This window comes from Thunnus thynnus, chromosome 4 (genome assembly GCF_963924715.1).
Source record: "Thunnus thynnus chromosome 4, fThuThy2.1, whole genome shotgun sequence".
NCBI lineage: Eukaryota > Metazoa > Chordata > Actinopteri > Scombriformes > Scombridae > Thunnus > Thunnus thynnus.
The window spans coordinates 3,515,538-3,533,145 of record NC_089520.1 but is presented as its reverse complement, the minus strand read 5'-3'; the positions used below and the strand labels follow the sequence as shown (position 1 = coordinate 3,533,145).

General features: G+C 39.8%; 1 protein-coding gene across 6 annotated transcripts; it reads right to left on the bottom strand.

Annotated features, from left to right (window-relative positions):
• Positions 1 to 1,047: 1,047 nt before the first annotated feature.
• Positions 1,048 to 16,058, bottom strand: smpd4 (sphingomyelin phosphodiesterase 4). Of its 6 annotated transcripts, none has more exons than XM_067586201.1 (20): positions 15,929 to 16,058; positions 15,434 to 15,523; positions 15,023 to 15,109; positions 13,526 to 13,662; positions 13,357 to 13,432; positions 12,642 to 12,750; positions 12,292 to 12,344; positions 11,809 to 11,960; positions 11,558 to 11,690; positions 11,334 to 11,405; positions 7,804 to 7,941; positions 5,168 to 5,322; positions 4,882 to 4,972; positions 4,550 to 4,647; positions 4,210 to 4,373; positions 3,409 to 3,614; positions 3,005 to 3,235; positions 2,714 to 2,845; positions 2,413 to 2,541; positions 1,048 to 1,818 (listed from the first exon to the last, which is right to left on the bottom strand). In XM_067586201.1, exons 2-20 carry the CDS (start codon positions 15,470 to 15,472, stop codon positions 1,498 to 1,500), a joined length of 2,523 nt encoding a protein of 840 aa, XP_067442302.1. In that variant the 5' UTR covers positions 15,473 to 15,523; positions 15,929 to 16,058; the 3' UTR covers positions 1,048 to 1,497. The 6 variants fall into 6 exon arrangements, with proteins under 6 accessions (XP_067442302.1, XP_067442304.1, XP_067442303.1 ...); XM_067586203.1 differs by having other exon boundaries at positions 7,852 to 7,941; XM_067586202.1 differs by having other exon boundaries at positions 11,340 to 11,405.
• Positions 16,059 to 17,608: the final 1,550 nt, after the last annotated feature.

Genomic DNA, 17,608 nt, shown 5'->3' with positions numbered 1-17,608 from the left:
ATTTAAATGTATTTTTTTAATGACTTGTTTTCTTTCTTGTTTTTGATTATCAAAAGGAAGATGTTTTTTTTTAAATAGATGTTATTTTATTTTTTGCTAAATTTTACATACATCAATGTAAATTCACATAAAGTCTCGTCTCCTCCTGCTTGTTTTTAAAACTGAGCTGAAGAGCTACTTTGACGCCTTTAACGCTTCCAAAAATATTTATATTTACAAGGCTTATGAAAGATCTGAGTTCATATATATTTATTTAAAATCGTTTTTTTTTTTTTTTTTTTTTACTGTTTAATAATTTACGCTGCTCTCTTTTATTGATCTGTTCATGTCTGTGTCTCCTGGTTCTAAGCTGTATGTTGTTTTGTAATTCATGGTTTGTTTAATAAAGTTTGGAGGGAACAAAAACAATTTAAAAACATGCAGTAAAAAACCTACCTTCTGGAAAGATAGAGAAATTTATCTTTAACTACAAGCTCCAGCAGCAATATTTAAATCTTGTAGCGCCACCTTCAGGTGCTACAGACTTATTCAGCATCTGTACAACTTTTACTGGAATTTGGTTGCCATGGAAATTACATTTAAGAGATACAGCAGTTAATAAGTTGTATGGTGGGTCTGTTGGTAACATGATTCAGTGTGTGCTGCACATTCTCATGGAGAACTTGTGTACTAAGTTTCATTCAAGATTAAAATTGATTTATTGATAGCTTTTAATTATTAATTATTATCAATTGATAGTTTATCCACATGCAATAAAAAAACAAACTTAGAGCAGCAGCTGACAGTCTAATCAGCAGTTACACACATTCTAGTTATTATTGTATCTTACTGTTTTTCAATATTTTATTATAAGGATCTTATAAGTGTTAAATATTACTTATCTTTATATATTTCTAATATTTTATTTACTTGACACCTGTAATTACGATATTTTGAATTGCACAAGAATGCACATCTATTTAAATGCTGAATGTCTGTTATATTCATGATATAACAATAATAATAAAAGAAGACACACTTCCTGTCAACAAACGAGGCCACAAGAACTACAAACAAATGCAGTTTATTGAGTCTTTCTGCTTTCACTGAGAAAAATACTTTACTCCATCAGCGCACTTTGAATGTTTTGGCCTCCATCTGTTTTCAGATGCTTGTTGAGAAAAAAAAAACAAAAAACAACAACTTGCTCTATCAATAGAGCAGCAACACTTTTTTAAAAAATATTTACAATGTTACATGAACCACATTAAACACAGTAAAGCAGCCAAAAGAAAAGCGAGAAGCAGTCCGACAGGGTTCCAACACATCCTCCACTTCAAAAGTCCTTGATATCCAAAAATATACCTCTCACACTAAAGAAGCTCATATCTGTCTAAACTCTTCTCTTCATCAAACACAAGACTCTGATCTCTGACGTCTCTGTAGCAGATTCTCAACATACGACATTATTCTACTTCCATCGTGTGTATTTTTGCGGGTAGGATCGCTGTGGTTCGGTTAGTGCGTTTTCAGTTTGTCTCCAAACAGCGTCATCACGAGTCCGTACAGGAAGCCGGCGGTGAGGATGAGCAGGGTGCTGGATAACGGGCCGAAGGACAGCAGGGCTCCGAACACGTAGAAGAGCAGCAGCAGCAGCAGCGTCCGGTAGCTGGCCAGCACGCGCAGGCTCAGTCTGGGCTGCCGGTTCCTCTCCGTCGTCAGCCGGGTCAGCGGGCTGTGCTTCACCCTCCTGCTTGAATCGGGATCCGTCAAGTAGCGACGACCCAGGCGGCCCAGGAAGTCCGGCCGGGAGCAGAGAGCGTTCATGTGCCCTCCGAACTGCGGGAGAACAGAGAGATGAGAGAGAGATGTCATCTGTGGTTGTGTTTCTCATTGTTATGCTGCATTTATTCATAGAATAAATAGACGGACAACATTTTAATTTAGGTACTGGAGGCAGTTTTGGTGCGACTGAACTCTGATCTCTGATCCTTAAACCTGTGTTCATTGATGTTTTTGGGCAGCGGAAACAAGCTGTACAGTCTAAAGTCTGACATATTATCACCTTTAAAGTTGAGATGTTGAACTTGTTAGCAAACAGCTGGTTATTCACACATCCAGCTGTTACGGATAAACATAAGCATTTATTCTGAGTCGTGATTCTGCTCTCTACTGACTCCTGAGGGAAATATCTGACTCTTTAGCCGCTAAATGCTGCACTATGTTCACCAGCTGCTCTACATATTATTATATTCTATATAATTATCGCTGGGTTTTGTCCCTACGAGCGAAAACACTTGTCCCTACTAGGGAAAATTTTTGAATATTTGTTATTTGGTTCTTCTTTGTATATTATTCAGACATACTTTACAGGGTTTTATTGGGCTTTTTCTTTTACAATATCATAAATATTATTATCCAGACAGCACTTACTCTGTCATTAAGCAGAGAGGAGACTCTGTAGAACAGCCTGACCAGCAGGGCGTTCTCATAGCTCCTGATGGGCTGCAGCTCCGGGTCTCCTTGGTAGTGAATATCAAACCTGCGTAGTCCGTTTATTATCTGCGCACACACACACACACGCACACGCACACACACACACACACACACACACACACACACACACACACACACACACACACACACACAGAGTCAGGGGTTTTAGTCTTTGCTGCACGGCTCGCAGCTCTTTTAAACATCCTCCTTCTCTTGTGCATTAATGTGAGACACTGACCTGCCTCCTGCCCAGGTCAGTGAGGATGAGTCCGTTCTCTCCCTGGATGCAGTCCGGCAGCTGCTTGTAGTTGCCGTCGTCCTGAGAAGAACTCAGGTTGGATATAAGCTGAGTCAGCTGCACTTGGTTCAGCTACAAAACAAAAAAAAGACAGTTTTAACCAAGTGGACACATGTCAGAGGACAAACTGTCCAAATGAGTCAAATCAAGTGAATATCTTCCAGTTAAAGCATAAATCATCTCATCTGAATCAGGAGAAAAAACCTTAAACAACAGTCATATCAATCTGACCTTGAAGATTTGACACAAGTTCTCTAAAGCTCTCTCCAGGAATTCGTGGGTCTTTTTCAGACATTCGCCGCTCTCCTCAGGCTCGGCCCCGTTGAAGGTGTTGTTGAGATCGGGGGAGCCGAAGCCAAACCAGGACAGGAAGGAGGTGTTTGCCGCCACCTCGATGGACTGATCTGATATCCTCTTGGCCGTCTGTCTGGCTTGTGCAATGATCTGGATTAACTTCATGATCTGCAAAAATTGAAATTGAAATTGAAAATCAACACTTTGAGCAACGACGATATGTTTTTTCAGGATGATGTCACACTTCTGGAAGAACAGAGACTTCAGGGTGATAATACAGACAATCCTGACGTAAATCCAACATAAGAATCCCCCGCAGATGTGAGACGAGGTGAACTTACGGCTCCTCTGAGCTCGGTGCCAAACATCTGTTTGTACTGGCAGTCCTGGCCTTCCAAGGCGTACACTTGACTCTTCACTCTGAACACCATGTCTGTCACCACCCGTTGCCGTGACGACAGGAAGCTGCCTCCTTGGCTGGGCGTCAGGTAGCCGCGGGGCTGCCGGTGGTGGAGGACGTGCTCGGGCTCCAGAAACAACTGCTCTCCTGCAGAGAGACGACGGTTTCTGTTTTAATATGTTTGTATAGATCTGTTAGATAGTTCTGAAAGAAGTTTATAGCTGGAAAAAGGCACCATAACAATTTCTCATCAAGCCTTATTAGCTAGTATCCTGAAGTATTTAGCTTTATGTTCTCAATTTATATATTTATTTACCTTCATCAGGAAATGTTCAAATGTCCGTGAAGATTTGAACATTTCCTGATGAAGGTAAGTAAAGTGAGTACTAGTGATCAACAGTGTGCAGGATTTTTTGATCCTTTCACAGTTTATGATCCAAGAACTTGGTGTTACAGTCTCAACTCATCAACAAAGTATTCCAGCTTTTAAAATATCATCTGATTTCTACCAGACTTTGCCAGCGGTGCAGAAAAAAACCCTCAGATGTAACAGAGTGGATGCTGTTAATGTCCAGATGGGTAAAAATATCATATAAATGTTATTGAGTTCTGTGGCACAAGCACACAAGCTGTGGCCTGCGTTGTAGGTGATGTCATTTCATCCAGTTTAGATTTGGTTGATGTATAAATGTATGTCTTCAGCTCGGTTCACGTCAGTGTTGTTTGCGTCTCTGTCTCTCACCTTTCTGGATCATCTCTGAGAGGTTTGGCTGAGCGAAGACTTTGGCCACCCTGAAGACCATCAGTGCATTTTTGGCGTTAACCAGGTCTGTTCTTATTGCTCTGTTCAGAAACACCTGGAAGAGCTTCGTGTAGACCAGCAGGTTCTCCTGAACAAACGACTCCCTGCACAAGAGCAGATTCAATGATAATAATCATCTAGTTCTAAAGGCCTAACAGGACAATAACCACCAGATTCTAATGATCAATTATACCCATACTCTGTATATATTCCTGTTTTATTCATGTCACTATAAACATTTTAAAGAAAGGTGCCCAAATAACAAAGCTGTCAGACTCACCATTTGTCCGGCACAGTTCTGTTCTGGTCTGGCTGAGGGTTGCTCTTCTCTCCTGTGTATCTCCACGGTTGGATGTAGCTCAGCCACGTCTCCAACACCTCAACATAGATAAACCACATGCTGAACCAGTGTGTTACCACAGCTTTTAAAACTGACATAACGACTCTGTATTTAGACGTTCCTACTCTTTACCAACAGCTACTGTCAAACTTCTCTTGGGCAACGAATCAAACCCAAATCCCCTCACTGCCAAGAGCACAAGACTGAACACTTCCACCTCCAGAAATATTAAAGTATAACATTACAGACTGGTCGAGGTGACGGAGACTCACAGCTCTGAAAGAGGCGTCTAGTGGCCAGTGGCCGAAGCAGTGCTGCAGGAACAGGTAAAGTTTCTGTTGAACGAACCGCTGCATCACCACTCTGTAGACACCAAGGACATAAAACAATGTGCATAAGTTAACACAGAAAAACAAGTTACAGCAAAGCCTTTTATCACTGGAACATCAGTCAATCCCATTTAAACATCCTCTTTCTACCACTGGGATGATGTAGAGATGGTAGACAAGAGAAGAGGTCACTACAGTATGAAACAGTATCATATATGATGACGCTGACCTCTTAAACTCCTCCAGCGGGCTGGTGTGAGTGTGCGAGTGAGCCGAGGGTGAAGACGACAGCTGCTCGGGCTTCAGGCTGTTGGAGAAGGCGTGCAGATGTTTGACCAGGAGACGAACCACCAGCACGTGTTCCTCTGTCGGGCTGAAGGGTTCCTGAAAAGACGACCGGTCACAAAGTGCTGCACACACACACACACACACACACTCTCATCATCTCAGTCAGCTCCCAGTTTCAAAAAAAAAAAAAAAAAGCAGCCGATGATGATGCTTCCCAGAACAAAAGCAGCCAAACAATTACCAAAAAGGCTCAGAGCGCTGTCTATGTAGAGAACAGAGGTCCCACACACACGAAGCACATATAAAACACATCTTTCTATAATGTCATATGTGTTCTTTGAATTTTTTTGTGTGACCAAGACACACTGAGCAGGATAAATCCACTGGTCAGGGCTCTCTGATGATGATGATGACTGTTTCTAAATGAACTCAAACATACTTTCTGCAGTTTCTTGTTACTTCTACATCAGTCTGGATGGTTTATCATTCCAGCTCTGATGCTTTTGTTCCCAAACTGTAGAGACAAAGGTGACTGAAGGTGTTTATTCTAGTATGAATTTCTTTGTTTTCTTTTTAATAATATCATTTAATCTTCAGATGGCATCATTTGCACATCAGAACAACATGACACTCATCTCTCTCTGTATTAAGGATGATATTAAGGATATCATGGTATTTAACACTATGACAGTGAAGGACTATACAAAGTACACCTGACATATAGGGCTGTAGTCAACCAAAGAAAATCTTGGTCAACTAAAATCATACATAATCTTCAACTAATCGATTAGTCGCGGGGAGGAGGGGCGGGGGGACAGAGTGCACAGTAAACTCAGCAGCCACACATTTCTCTGTTCTGTATTTCTCTGTTTAGCGTCTTCAGGTTATGCTAACCCATTGTTGCTAACTTTGGAGCTAACCCCCTTCACCTCTCCAGCATTTGGGGAAACAACAGACGTGACTTTTTAGCATTTATTTACTGACTGTACTGTACTGTACTGACAACTTACTAGTAACCTTTTCCTCTACTCCGCTCGCATCCACCGTCACTTCTCTGCCCCTCGCTCTTTCCCGCTCGCTACGCAAACATACTCCTTAACGGAGCCGCGCGACCAGTGGTTTCCCAGGCAACGACAGAGATTGACTCACGTACCGGAGCAGCGCTGCTCAGAGACTCCCAAACGCTGTCGATGAATGAATATCCATTCATTCGGATATCAAATATAAAAAAATATTTTTTGGGGGGGCTGGCGGGGGTTCTTGTTGTGTCATTATGGAGAAACACAGATTCAGTAAACGTTCAGTAACCGTTGAGTACAGTTAGACACAGCAGTCTCCATTAGATTGGGCGAGTTCAAAGTTTTGAAAACAACGGGGGTGTATTCAAAACACCCCCGTTGTTTTCACAGGTAATTTGTTAGTCTGTCCCTTCCCGCCGCAGGAAATAATGGATTAATCCTGGAAAACTGTTGATGTAGCACTTTTCTCCTTATGAAAATAACACGGAGATTATTCGACCAATGAGAATTTAGTCGGACGAGAGCATATCGACCAACTAATCGACCAGCAGACTACAGCCCTACTGACATATAATTTAGCCATTTTATAAGGGACAGATAAAGATTTCTAGCTCTTCATCACAACTGTATTTGAGTGTAAAGATCATATCACATATTAATAAATGACACTGGTGGGACCTCTGTACTCTGTTAACTGCTTAAAGCAAAGCTGCTTTGTCAAAATAAAGCAATGTTTCCTCCTCTGGATAATACCAGCAAACACAAACATTACCTCTGAACATTTATCATATTAATAGTTCTAATTATCCAATCAAATGATTTTTTTTTTTTTATCCTGGCATGTAAAAAAAAAAAAAAAAATCAAGATTGTTTAAGATGTAGTAGTATCTTTTGCTTTACATCGTGTCATTAGAAAGAAACATTAATCAACCACATGAACATGGAAAGCAACAAAGCACATCAGACACAGTGTGAACAAAAACAAAACAAAACAGCAGCAGCATGCTTTTAAAAAAAAACAAAAACACAAACAGCAAAGAGAACCACACCAAAACCAGGAAAACTCTGCTCAAAAGATTCCAAAAGCTTCATTCCAGGATTATTTTTCCCGTCAAGGATACTTCTCTGTTCACATTTACAGTCAGACTGGATGTGAGACACTAGAGAGTTTAACAGCTGATGATTGTAAACTTCTGCTAGTGGTAGAAAAGATGGAGAAAAGTCTTATTTCCTCCCCTGAAAGTTATAAAATCTGGTACATTAAGAGATGAGAACTATTCCCTGAACTGAGGATTCAAAGAAGCCAAAATGAAGCAGGAAGTAGAACTAGTCAATGAGTCTGAGTGTGTTTTATTATTTGGGTCGATGGTGACGATATGTTGAACATTACAGGTCACCGTTTCACTGATAAGCTGCGTTTTAGAGAAGCTAAAGCCACATAACGGCTGGCTATGAATAAAAACGTATCAGCTGATATGTGCTGCTGACTGGAGTCTCAGCGTGCGTGTCAACATGAGAGAAGTACCCTTGACTCTGACTGAAACTGACTGACGGTTACCTCCAGGAGGCCCCAGAGGGCCGGGGCTGAATGAAAAGGTAAAAGTACTTGGTAGGTGTGGAGGGTCCCAGAGCCTGGTGGGGCGTGGGGTTGGCACGGCATGCTGGACATACTGAGGCGGTACTGCAGCAGCGCCAGCTGTTCACCCGTAACCACCAGGAGGGAGAGGAAGATGAGGAAGAGGAAAGAAAAACAAACACAAGGTGGAGGAGGAACAACAGCGAAGAGAGAGGAAGAGGAGGAGGAAAGGGAAGGAGGAAGGTATACATGAGAAGAGGAGAAAAGGAGGCAGCAAAACAAAAAAAAGGAAAAGTGCAACCAGACAGAAACGATTGGCCGAAAACATTGAGGAGGAAAAGGAGCAGAGAACAGGAGAGGAGACAAACAAAAATAACATATTGACTGTGGGAACACAACGCTGGAACTGATGGAGACGATGCAGACGCCTCTCCTTCACTCAGACGAAGAGGATCACATGACTGACATGACCGTAGGGATGGGAATCATCTCACACATGTCAAAGAATAAAAGGGTTTTATGAAGCCTCATTAGTGTCAGAGTTATTAGCTTTAGTGGCGCACATGTAGCATCATGTTTGGCTCATTATTGATTTAAGTATATTGTGATATATTAGTGGACAGCTGAGTGGATTATATCCAGTGTGTCAGAGTTACTGGTCTCAAATATAAACCAGTAACCAGTGTGACACATCCGTATGGATATATTAATATATAAATATAATTTGACATATCAGCTTTAATAATTCCCATTCCTAATGTTTAACATGATATTTGAACAGAGTGAACTCAAGACTGGGAGATTTTGGTTTTCGTGACGCCAAAACTTTAATATTCGTCAATATTGTTTTATTAATTAGTTTGGTAACATGTTTACCCTATTTAGCATTTATAAGCAGTATAAAAACATTTAATAAACGTATATAAAACATTATAATATAGTCATAAGCAGATATAAGTGTTTATTAATGTATTTGTCAACAACTATAACTCCTGCTGTTGACACTAATAACTAATAATATTAAATATGTCTTCATAGGAGAAGTTATAACTGCTGACAAATACTGTACATTAATAAACATCCATATATCTGTTAATATCTACATTATAGTGTGTTATAAACCATTTATTACATGTTTATTGCTTCTAAATGCTAAACACAGGTAAACAGTTCTAGTAACAACAGAGGCAGAAAACAGGAAATATGTGTTTGATAAGCAAACTAATTACAAGCTTTAATAAAGTTTAATTAACATTTTGATGACATCCAGAAGTGAGACCTCTGTGTGTGTGTGTGTGTGTGTGTGTGTGTGTGTGTGTGTGTGTGTGTGTGTGGTCTAAGCTGAAATCAAACCAAAATCTCACATGTCGAGTTGACTCTTTAACAGGATGAACACTGAACACGACACAATGACTCAGTGGTTAAAACATTTAGAAGAAATGAGACATTAGAAGAAGAAAAGTGACAAAAACAGCAAAACATTGAAGATGTTCGTTGGTCAACATGTTACAAGACGAGCAGAAAGATTATTTTACTGTTTCCTCTGCAGCTTTATGGAGCAGTGCTTGAAATGAGGCCTGCAACTAGGAAGTATTTTCATTATTGATTATTTTCTCAATGAATCGATTAGTTCTTTGGTCTCTAAACAGTGATCACTGATTCCTAAAGTCCACAACTCAAAGATGTTCAGTTTACTGTCACAGATTGATTCAATATTTGTCAACTGATCGATCAATGGTTGCAGCTCTGCTCATTAGTTTAGATGTGGAGGTGACAGACTGCTGCATAAATACTGAGGAAACGGTTTTATGAGGCAGACAAGCGAGAGCTGCATCAGAGTGTCAGCTGACATGCTGTAATCAATACACATGATGTCAGAGTGAACAGTATAATATCACACATGTACAGTATATGATACACATATATTAAACCAAAAACACCAGCATAAAGTCTCACTGTGCTTTATATTAGAGCCTGAACGATATATCAGTCAGCTGATATCAGTCTATCACAGATATATCAATATCAGTGTATATGTATCCAATATGCACCGATATCTGCTTTTATTTTTTTAGTTATATAAGCAGCATTTTATGTATATTTGATGCTTTTTCTTAATTCAAGTGTAATATATACATCAATGTTTTGTTCTATGTGTTTTTTAATTTATAGTTATTTATCATTATTAAATTCACAGTGAAATTTACTGTTTCAGTGCAGTGATGTCATTTTATACAACACAGTTTATTATTAAGATATAATGTCTCCATTACACTGCTTTGTCACAAGTGTTTGATAAGCACATCTACAAAAAATGTGTGTTTATGTAAATATTCTGTACATGTTTAAGATTATCAGCCGATATATCGATATCAGAATTTTTTACTCCCTAATATCGGTATCGGACCCAAAAATCCAGTATCGGTTGATCCTTCCACCAAATCTACTGAATAATAAACAATCTGGGATTAAAAATGACATGTTAAGTGTTAATGTGACGAACTGCAACAGAGAAACGTCTCAGATGCTTCTTAGAGTTTATGATGCTGCTATTTTATTATTATAAACTCAAGATCAATATATGGAGAGCTCTATACTTCCAGCACAAATCATGTGTCTTTATTTAATTTTCTTTGTGTAATAAAATATATTTCCTTTCCATAAAAACAGAAAACGTTGCGCCTGCTTTGGATACAATATGAAGCCCTGATGAGAGACGCTGTTGAGGTTTCAGTCTCAGTGATTCTTTACTGAGTCACTGAACATTTTAACTATAATGTCATTTACAGCCTGTGTTTGACTCAAATGGAGAATATTTAACTTGAAGTAGCAACAGAACTGATAATAAATAGTACACAACACACACAGATTGGAATAAAAAACCAGCACAGCTGATGATTGGAGATCCCTGACTACATTTTTAGGGGGATAAAGTTGTTGTTGTGTGTGTGTGTGTGTTGTGACTTTATGTTGGCGTCTCACATGCAACCACACAGAGAACAAATCATCACATCAGACTCTTGGTGAGGTGAACATGCACGCGGCATGCACAGAAGGTGAAAGGAAGCAAAACCACTACTACCAGGAACACCAGTCAAATCTCTTTAACGCTGTAGCTTTACTCTACAGCTACCATCCCTCTATACTTCAAACAGAGACATGTTTATGTTTCCGCAGTGGGAACAGAGATGTCTGCTGTGCATTCACACTGTAAGCAACTTTCATTTCACTCAGTTCATTCATGTCTCCTTGTTTGTCGTAGCTGCATACAGAACATACACAACATCCAGAACATCCAGAACATGGTTTCACAGTAGAACCTCGAGACTGCTGATACAATGACTGATAACTGCAGGGCTGATGACAGCATCAGAGGGGAGGAGGAGGAAGGGGGGGTGGAGGATGAGTCTGTGGTCAGCCAGTCAACAGCCAGCCGTGCAACGCTGCAGTGCAGGAGAGTGTGTATGTGGGGGGAGATAGAGATGTGTGGGGGACATATTTTGCTGTCTTACCTTTACCTGAGGAGACTGCAGCTTCTGGTACATCTCCAAGGAGTAGTGATGGAGCCAGATCTCCACAAACATCTTAGGACACACACACACACACACACACACACACATAGCCTCTTTAGCATTAAGACACAAAGTCCTCATGTAACAGCATTTATAAATAATAACTTGTTAAACTTCTGTAGATGACAGTAAAGAGTAAGCCCAGTTCTTGATTTGTGTCTCACCTGTAGGAGTGTTTCAGACCTCCAGATCTCCTGGGCTGCAGGATCTGCGTTAACTGAAGGCTGATGAAATATGTGATGCTTCAGCAGACTGGGACTGTGAACGCCATAACCAGCGAAAGAGACACTGGAAGATCTGTTGAATTTAAGGCACAGAGAGAGTTAAAGTCTGCACTGAGGTGTCGCTCATCAGAAGGTTTAAATGCATCCTAATATTAACATCTTCTTTCTGAAAGCTTCCTTGCTAAACTAACCTCGGTGAAGGTGCGGTGACGGAGCCTCTGGAGTCAGAGAAAGGAGAAGGAGGCACGCTTCCTTCACTGGGGAGGAAGTATTTCAGGTAAGTGTCCACCAGCACAAAGTAGGCGCTGTCTGTGGTGCTTCCATTCTGACCTTGAGGGTAGATCTGAAAACAGGAAGAGAACCGATTAGTTCTACCTGTGAGGATTAATACGGCTGGTATACGTCTAACATCAAGGTGTTTATTAATGAGCTAGTCAGTCATCTTTAAGGGCGTATTGTGAAGGATTTTCCTAAAAAACAATGTATGTATTATGTATTATTTTGTTGTGTTCAGGACGTTTCTGGGCGTCAACCTTTGGGCAGTGGGTGTGTCGCCCCACAGCCAATAACAGCGTGCGGGGTGTGAGGTCAGGACTCAGGTTACGTCGCTGTGTTGTGTCTATTGTGTATGCACTGAACTAAGAACATCACTGATAGTTTTGTGGAAATCTCACCTTTGGTGTGATGAGACAGTACGCAAAGTTGAACATGAAGAATTCAAACGGATCTGCAGAACATTAAGGAAGAACAGAACTGTCTTATATGGATCCCCTCTGTTCTACTGCTGTCTAATAGTGAACATTACTGTGCACTAATGTCACATGATAAACAACTGTAGCTGTCAGTTCAGACAAATCAATGAACTTTATTATGAATTTGAACAAAAAGAAATCATTTAGGGCTGAGTATCTATTCCATATTTATATCTATTATTAACGTTCAGTTAGTTTTTTTAACTTCTCATAATCCGTCACTGACACCATGAAGGAAACCCAGACTGATGAGAGGTTGTCAGGAAGGATACTGAGCGCCAGGTTGAGCATCAGCAGACCAGACAGAGGAAACTGCAGCTTGTTGTGGAAGAGAGGACAGTCTGGGAGAACTCCTTCCTGGATGCAGGCCTTCACTGGACCCTTCAACACACACCAGCATGACAGGTCAGTGAAATAAACTTACGTGGATATGACTGTAAAACACACACCAGCAACAATCTCTATAAACCTTTCCTCTTTGTTAATGTGCTTCATCATACATGACTTACTATTCTAATGAGAAATGCTCAAAAGATTATTTTATAGAGTAGAATTTACCAAATTAAAAGCTTTATTTTCACTTGCAACGACACAATTCAACATTCTGACTTTTATTTTGAAAATGTGTTAAAATTGATGCACAAACATGAACAGCAGATATAAGTATTCAATATCAAAATTCCCCAAACTGAACTTTATTAAACTTTTGCATTTTTATTAGGATTGTATCTATAATTATTGTATATTGTATTGAATTCTCTTCTGCAATCAATTTACGCTACAAATAAAACTTTGCAAATTATAAGTAGAAGAATCAGAATCACAGCTCTGCATTGATCAGTTTTCCTGCTTCATTCATTCAGCAGAGCATCACGTCTGAATTACATAATATTGCCTTATTGATCACTATCATCCAGCAGTCGTTCTGTGTCTCTGTGGACACAACGACAGAGAAACAAGTGATGCAACAGACACAAATCTTCTTACCGGGAGATAATTGACAGGTATCTCATATTTGTATTCTTCTGCTTGAAGTTTATAGACGAGCTTCATCATCGGACCGCTGACGAGATAAACAACAGTTGATCATTTTGCGATACAAACAGTGAACATATTAACATGTTTCTGCTGTGATGTTACAGACAGGAAACAGTACCTCGGGCTCAGAAAGTCCAGAACGATGTTGTACTCGTTGCTGCGTGAATGCAGGAGTCTCAGGTTCCAACCGGCGATGATGCCGTCCAGACTGCCGAACACACACTCCACCAGCCAGGGGAAGATGGTGTGCAGCTCCTAAACACACACACACACACACGATCACATCATAAACTGGTGAGAGGCAACACATTTTAACACTGACAGGCAGCAGTTCACTGTTGTCGTACTAGAAACGGTACAACAACAACAGTCATACTTAGCAAGTGTTGGAGGAAGAAGAATGCAAATATTATTTAAATTACTGAGTTAGTAAAAGCAACATTATGTCTCTGCCAGCTGTTTTTAATATATTTGACTTTTGGCAGGCAAGACGTGTTTGCAATATAACAGTTAGAGCCTAAAACAAAAACAACAAGTTTAGACTGCCCCAATAGTAGCCCCGTGTGACACAAGCTTGTCTCACTGTGACATTGTACTGAAGCTACAGATGACAATACCCCCCCCCCCCCCCCCCCACACACACACACACAGAGTCGTCCTGCTGCCTCACACTCATCCTTTGTGTCACTCACTGAAGCAGCAACAGCTGCTCTCAAACAGAACCTCAACTGTCCACGACACCGCCCTCACATACCAGAGAAACAAGAATTTATGACATACCGCACTATTTCAGTGCATCAGTGATTGTACAAACTGTATCTCAACTATCAGCGTTAGTTTCAACTCTTGGATTTCTCTGCATCTTACTGTAGGCAAGATACATAAGAGAGCACAAAGTACATGTTACCTTTTAAAAGTGAGCTAACATACTCACAGTTACTCTCACACAGGACTGCAACTAACAATTATCTTCATTATCAATGAATCTGCCAATTATTGTCTCGGTTAATTGATCACTTATTCTGTCTATGATAAACACCTCATTTCTTCTGACCAACAGTCCAAAAATCTTCAGTTTACAATGATACAAAACACAGAAAAGAAGCAAATCTTCAAATGTGAGAAGCTGGAACCAAAAGATGTTTTGCATTTTTGCTTTACAAATGACTAAAACAATTATTTGATTATCAGAATTGTTGCTGATTAATTCTGTCGGACGACTGATCGTTGCAACTCTAAACTGAGCCGCAGTCCCAGCAGCTGTCTCCTCATACTGACAGCGTTCAACATTAAAGGTCAGGTCAGCCTGCTGGATCTACTCATGACTCACTCTGCGTGTTGTGTGTACAAATCCAATGACATTCCTTTCCAAATATTTCTATCCAATTAGCTCGTTCAAACACTCTATTGACACAGATGATAATTCCACTGAACTCTCTGCTACACAGTATGTGAGAAACGTTGCACAGTGACTGCATCTGTCGTTTAATGACACTCACTGCTTATTCTGAAGGTCTGTCCACAAATCACCAGGTATATACAGCATCTTCACTGCCATTCACAACAAATAAACTAGTGTGCAAAGACAAGACAGTGGTGTGAGAGTTAACGGTACCTTTGCAGGATATTCATCTATGATCTTCACCAGTTCTTGGCATCGCTGGATGAGAGGTTTGTTGGACGAATCAGCCTTCAGGTTGGCCTGAAACAACATCACACACACAATTCAGATACCCATAATACTCTGACAGATGACAAAAATAATACACACTATGTATATATATATATATATATATATATATATATATATAATACTAAAATTATTAAAAGGACAGGTTCACAAGTTTTCAAGTGTGTCTTAAACCAGCAGTAAGGTGTCCATATAAGCAGTTTGGGCATTTGGGCTCCTGACTGTTGTTTTAAGACACACCTGAAAAACTGTGAACCGTCCTTTAAGCACAATTAGTCATCTGAAGGTTAGGTGCTAAATCTCTTTCACTTAGTTAAATCGGGATGAGAGGCTCACCAGAAGGAAACCGGGCTGTTGTAACGTTGGAGCAGCCATGTAGGACCCTCACGGTTATTCCCTCTTATGAACAGTCCACTTGGATCCAACCTGGAGGCGATAAACACACACAAAACTTTTTACTTTGCTAAAGTGGCGTCACAGCTTAGCCTAGCAGGGGTAACACTAGTTTGTTAGCCCGCTCAGCAGAAAACAGTTTAAAGTTAGCTGGTGACGGGAACAAGTGAGTGCTGAGGAAGCAGGATGATAACTGTGTGTACTGTTAATCCGACTACAATGTCTCCCATTGACTGGAAAACTCAGTCGGCGGACTCTAACGGTAGTCAGTCAGTCAACCATGCAGGTTAGCATAAGCGGGCTAGCTAGCGACAGCTAACGGTAAGTTAACTGACCCTAAACTGACAGCAGCAGCCGTTAACTCGGCAAGTGTCCCTTAAAAACACAAACTACTGACGCAGAGTGAACTTTAAGGCTTTGATCTGAACACATCTTTACCTTCGCCGCTGACAGTACTTCAGATTCTGACTACTTTCTCATTAACCGCGTTTCCATCAGGTTTCCATCAGTGTAATTCAAACAACGCCGGCGTCTTCTTCTTTGGTGTTTCACTGCAGTTTGTAGTCATGTTGTTGTTGCACTTTACTGACATCTACTGGAGGTACTGACGCCTCTCACCATGCACCCCCCCAGAAAATAACAACTTCATTTAACACTATATTTACACATTTAATTTATATATAATTATATTAATAATAATATCTTTATTTATATAGCACTTTTAAAAATCCACTTAACAAAGTGCTTCACAAAGGCAGCAAAATAAAACAAATCATAAAATAATTAGGTTTTTAAATAACACTAGCTTATAAAAACAATTTAGTGTAAGATAAAACAAGACACGTTTTTAAAATAAATTAAAATGGAAATAAAAAAACAATTCAAATAAAATAAGAAAATTCAAGTAGAATCAGGAAAGACTCTCTGATAAAAATATGTTTTAAGAGGAGACTTAAAAGAAATCACTGACTCAGCTGACCTGATTTCGTCGCTCTTGAACCTCGGGGCTCTGACTGCAAACACTCTGTCCGCTTGTTTTCAGCCGGGCCTCTGGAACAGATAAAGACCTCTGCCATACTGTCTTGTTAGTACCAAGAGGTCAGAGATATAGCAGGGAGACAGGCCATGAACAGCCTTAAAATCAGTTCTAAAACATACTGGGAACCGGTGTAAATAACCAACATCTCCAAAACTCTCCATCCAAATGCACAGTCTCAACAGAGTTGTATGGTCAGTTACTGGATCACCTGATCCTCTTGCACTACTGCACTCTGACTATCCTGTATTTCTGTATCTTAGAACATTTGTCAAATACAGTATATAGAAGTTTTTCAATGCCTGTGACCAGTTCAACCTCACTATATTCTTACATTCTCTATATTCTCTCTTCTTTATCAAATCTTAACTTTAAATTCTTCTAAAGTATTAATGTCTGTTGTATTTACATTATCTTTTCACCAAACTCAGGAAACACAATGTCCTTTCTTCATAGGCAGCATTTGAAACTGAAAAGTATAAATGTAACTGTGGTGAGATGACAGTAAAGGTCCTTGAATCCTTGAATCCTGCAGCTCAGTAAATGTGTCCTGTCTGGATGTCTCTCCATCACATATTTGCATGTTATATAAACAACGTTGCTTTCCTGTAATGTGCAGTTTGTGTCTTGTTGTTGAGTCTCTATTTCCTCCAGTACCTTTGAATATAAATGTCCTTTTTTTTCTTGTTATATTGCTGCTGTTGATTTATTTTTATTTTCAACGGGGCCCTAAAGGTCCTAAACTCACTGTTTGGCAGTTACTTTGTTGTTATTTGTTTAACTGCACATTTGTTTGGGAATATACACAATAAAATTACTAAAATGATAAAGACAGTTTCCGCATTTTTACCTAATATTTCAGCGCTGCACTGACTTTCTCCACTCAAGTTCAAACACAAAAAAATCCCTTTTTAAGATGGTTATGATGATTAATAATAGAAGCCTCTTATGATATTGACTGAAAACAAATTGTGTTATTCTTTTCAAAATGAGTCAAAGATGAGTCACATATCGACTCTGTCATGTAATTTAATTTAAAAAAAAGAGTTTCTGATCTTTCAGAGTGAAAAAGCTTTTCTGAC